This window comes from Nannobrachium achirus (assembly GCF_963921795.1).
Source record: "Nannobrachium achirus genome assembly, chromosome: 2".
NCBI lineage: Eukaryota > Metazoa > Chordata > Actinopteri > Myctophiformes > Myctophidae > Nannobrachium > Nannobrachium achirus.
In genome coordinates this window covers 44,440,240-44,445,239 of record NC_137811.1, presented here as the reverse complement: position 1 = coordinate 44,445,239, position 5,000 = coordinate 44,440,240, and the positions used below count along the sequence as shown (strand labels likewise).

Genomic DNA, 5,000 nt, shown 5'->3' with positions numbered 1-5,000 from the left:
AGAGCTAGCCCTAAATGACCATTGCAGGTCTGTAACTCTGAGAGTGTACAAATGGAACCAAATAAATGAACCCTTACGTTACGGAAACAATTGTACACTTTCAGAGTTATGGGAGTCTTTGCAAATAAAACATTAAAGAACCACTGTCCTAGTGGACTCCTAATGTGCCATAAATAGTGTCATAGTAATTCAGTCATACATATGCTGAAGAAAAGCTGGAGACTGACATTTAGTAATTGAGTCTTATGATCAAAATAAAAGCATTATAATGTTATTGATGACCACTGTCTTGGTGTCTGCCGGCATAATGCTATATGGAAGTAATGATCTCTGACAGGCTGGACAGGTCTGTCCACGGCTAGCCTCGATACCCAGGCACAAGGGGGGGAAAGTGGGACTGAGTTACTAGGGCCCAATGTGGAGGGGCCTTAATTATTTTATACTTTAGCTATTGAAAAATAGCAGATATTCAAGCTTTGAAAAGTCATGAAAATGTGTGTAAATCTTTGAATATATGTCCTTTTTAAGCAAACATTTTTAACTCAGATTTAGCTTCTGGGGTGTCCCTGGAACTAAATATTTTGATATGGGGGTCCGTGGCCAAATACATATCATTTTGGGGGTCCTTGACATGAAAAAGTTTGAGCAACACTGACATAGAAACACTGACATTTCAAAACAAGGATTTGAAATATTCAAAGACTTGCACAAATGTTCACAATTTTTCAAAAATATCAGATCTACAAGCTCGCAGCACGTCACTCGGTGCCGTGATGTGAGCTTGTATATCTGCTATTTTAAAGCATATCTGCTAATAGTTAAAGCACAAAATAATGAAATAATGTGTTCAAACTTCCCAGTCTAAATGGGTTAAACCCCCTCCTCCTATGAAGAACATTCATGCAGGGCTCACAGTGAATCCTTGTACCCAGGGCCCAGAATTTGGTGCGACACCCCTGTGCACGGCTTCTCTGGCAAAGCACTATAACAGATCAGATCAAATTTGTTGTGCACACTGCCAGCAGGGTAACTTGATCCCCAAATATTTGTTTCAAATCTGTTGACGACAAAATGTTTCTTGGTGAATTTATAACCTTAGACCCACTGCCCCTCCATGCTATTGGATCAGAGCAGAGCGCGTCAGTTCTCCTGCCCAAATATGGAGTTCCTCTCTGCACCAGACTGGCCATATTGATGACATTATTAGTCTTGCACACATATGGACTTCCACTCTGTAGGGGGAAAAAAAGTATTTAAACTGAAGTACTTAAAGTAATCATCAGAAACATTATGAGTGTATTATTCACTAAAATGACCCACACAGTCTTTCCGGAGAAGGGCTTAACAATAACACTCGAGTATCTCTTCACACTCACCTCGGTCGGTGGGAGGACTGACTCCGTTCCAGTTCCAGTGATCTCACTCTCATCACGGACTGGTGCCTTTCCAAACACCTACACATGCTGATGTCAGTCAAACAACTGATTCCAGAGCTGCAGCAGTCAGTAGCTGACCGGAAGGCACACGCCGACCTCATAGTCGCGACGTCCCCAGGCGCTGATTCCGTCTGGCGTGGCGACCTGCGCCGCTTGTCTCCCCCTCTGTCTCTGCCCACAGTTTCCTGTCTGTCTAGTACTGTAACAGAGCAAAAAATAATAATAATATTGGCTAAAGCTACTAATTCCAGACACCTACACCTTGTTAAAGGGGGAAATGTGAAACAGGTGCACTGCTGATGAGCGAGCTGAGGAGTAGAGGAAAAGGATTAGAGAGGAAGGGAGGTGAATAGAACAGAGTAGGAGAGAGGGAACAAAATGAGGAGCTTTTGAAGAGAGCAGAGAGGGTAGAATGAAACACAACTGAACTAATATAAATATATACACATATTGTATGCTTTCTATATACTACAAAACTATGACATTTGTGTGAGTTCTTTTTATGCAAGATACAAGTTGTTTTATTGTCCTATGCTGTAAAACCCACAGGTGTTTATTGTACACTATATCAGTGGTTGAGGGGGTTCCAGGTGGTCCCCATGCTAAATGATGGACAGTTGGTAACCAAGTGGACCCTTATAGATCTTTAACTCTTGAGAGCGTGGAATGACAAATTTGGTTTCTTTTTACGCTCTCAAGAGTTAAATTATTGTTAAACATCTGCATTACTTAATTTACATGAAGCCTACCCATTTACAGAATATAAAATAATTCTTTTGATCAACGTTTGCCTGTTATCTCTCCTATTTGAATTGTAGACAAAATCTTATCCAACGACAACAAGTTTTGGATCTGAGAGGCTAAATCTCATCAAATAGTGGTCTGTAGCTGTTGTTGAATAAATAATGGACTTTGATATGAAAAGGGTTGAAAACCACTGCAATACATGATGACATTCTTACTTTGCCTTCCCCTGTGCATACCTAAGAATAAGAAGATACCACTATAACTAGATAACAAGCAACAACAGCAGCAGTCCAGATATATTATTATGCACATTTCTGACTTCCAGTAAGATCCACAGGAACAGTCAGTATAATGTATTCCTTTATAGCTGGCGCAGGAGAACTCGGTATAGTCGTCAGTTAAACTGCCTGGTGGTTGATGGACAAAGTCCTACTGCCGGCTTGCTATAAAGATCTGATAATATGAGAGCTGAGTTAACGGAGCAGAGGTGAGGAGGGAAAGTATGATGTTATTTTCCTGGCCAGGCTGGAGAAACTGTCCTTTCCAGCTTGGAAATCAGAGCTATTCTCTTTGTGATACCACAGATAAATGGTCAGCATATCATCAGATGGTGGGAAAAGTACTCACATTCTTTACTTGAGTAAAAGTATCAATACTGCAAAATAGAAATGCTCTGTTGCAAGTAAAAGTCCAGAATTCAAAATGTACTTTAGTAAAATACGTATTGTATTGTAAACAAAGTATTGGCATCAAAATGTACCAAAATGACGCGTTAGTGAGCTTGTAGATCGGCTATTGTCAAATATCCTTGGTATAAAATAGGGCTACAGTGGTTAATGTATGTGTTTTACAATACTATAATTTATGACTGCACTAAAGTTGGCAAATAATTGTAGTGGAGTAAAAGTACAATATTTGGATTCGAGATGTAGTGGAGTAGTAAATTGGAAATACTCAAGTAAGGTACAAATACCTCAAAATTGTACTTAAGTACAGTAGTTAAGTAAATGTACTTAGTTACTTTACACCACTGCGTATCATGCAATACTATTGTGCTTTGTGCACTGGAATGAACTTTATGATGTCACTGTATTGATTCCTAAACCAACCAACAAACAAATCTGCAGATTCATCGGGATATCACTATGAACTCGCTGTGTGTGTGTGTGTGTGTGTGTGTGCGTGCGTGCGTGCGTGCGTGCGTGCGTGCGTGCATGTGTAAATGCTATGTGTGCATATTGTAGAATGAAGAATGCTTATTTGTGAATTAAAACACCTCTCTACTATGACTGCTATTATTATTACAGTCGGCCATAACATGACATCATAACTCTGCTGGTTAGGTTTCATTAATCAGATCTTTAGTCATTTTTGGGCACTGTTGCGCTCGTTAAAACCTATATTAGAACTTTGGTCCGGTGGTGACAGCTGAAGTCCACCTGCGGCCATGTTTGGTTTTTACGAAACAGTTTAACCACTTGGGCCCTATTTATTTTGTTTTAATTGTATTTATTTTTTAACATACCCGTAGCTAATCTACAAGCTCATTCACATGCAATGTTTTAAAAAATTCCAAAGGTTTTGAAAAATGTTGCCCAAAATATCGTCATTGTCAGGCAGAAACCTTGTTTCTCCAAGTTTCAAAAGTGTACACTGTATGCCCTACTACATACAAGAGAGTGTTGCACAAAAATAGTATTTTCATTACTTTTATATATATATATATATATATATATATATATAAAAGGTTTCCACCCGACGACGACAATATGGACACCTGGTTAAAAGTGTACAGTAAAAAAAAACACTGCATGATTGCAATCCTCACCATAACCTCTTTTCAGATTTATGAAAAGTTCCTATACGGATTCAGATTCATATATAAGCCCATTCATGAAATTAAATGTACATTTCTTTTTCAGAACAAAGACAGAGACAGGAAGACAGCCATCAGAAGCTAACCACAGCACAGCACGCGCCATCATCCGCCATCAACCTCCGTCACCCTCATCAAATGCCGTCATCCTCATCAACCTCCATCACCCTCATCCACCTCCGTCACCGTCCATCCCAGAGCAAATGGATACTCCACTCCAACATTTAGGACTTTGGGCTTTAAAGGATCTTTATTCTTTACAGTTCTTCTAAGGGACTTCTTCCTAAACGTTTAAAAGACTTTTACGGCACTTCAAAGACTTTTCAATAACATTTAGCATACTTTTTTTAAGTGTTTTATTTTTCAATGACACTTGAAGGACTTTCCCATGCGAGTCAAGAACTTCAAGAAGGTTTTAGCAGCACTTTTCATGGACATTTTTTACAGTGCTGTTTAAAAACTGTTAAGTCTATACTAGTGTAAGGGTTACATGCTTGGACAACACATTAGACATATCTTTTATGAAAGACAAATTTGTATTCAAAAGCTGTGTGTTGTTTAAGTGTAAACTAAAATATAAATGTATATTTATGTGATATAACATTATAGAATGGAAATTATGTTATTTAACAGTCATATCACATGCCGGATGATCTATAAGAAAATTAAATATTGGCTATTCTTACAGTTTAGGACAATGTTTTGGATTATTACAATGAAAAAGGTGTTGTTGTTTTTTTGGTATTGGTATTTCTAATAATCATTTTTAAAAGTTTCTTAATGTTAGAAATAACCAACGATGACCAATAAATGTTTGTGTATATCTCAATGTACAGTATATTGTTTAATTTGTTTGATGGTGGTTGCAGGAAAAAGTAATCTGCTGATTCATCGGCTGATTCATCTACCAGCTCATTATTTTTAAAGATATTTTTGGGAGC

The 5,000-nt window shown here is 38.1% G+C and overlaps 1 protein-coding gene across 1 annotated transcript in view; it reads left to right on the top strand.

Annotated features, from left to right (window-relative positions):
* scxa (scleraxis bHLH transcription factor a) overlaps positions 1-4,144 on the top strand; it is a gene marked incomplete at both ends in the record, with an annotated part of 17,260 nt that extends 13,116 nt beyond the window's left edge. The window contains one exon of the mRNA XM_080745182.1: positions 4,106-4,144. Coding sequence (XP_080601308.1) covers positions 4,106-4,144 — 39 coding nt within the window. The remainder of the gene's footprint in view (positions 1-4,105) is intronic.
* Positions 4,145-5,000: the final 856 nt, after the last annotated feature.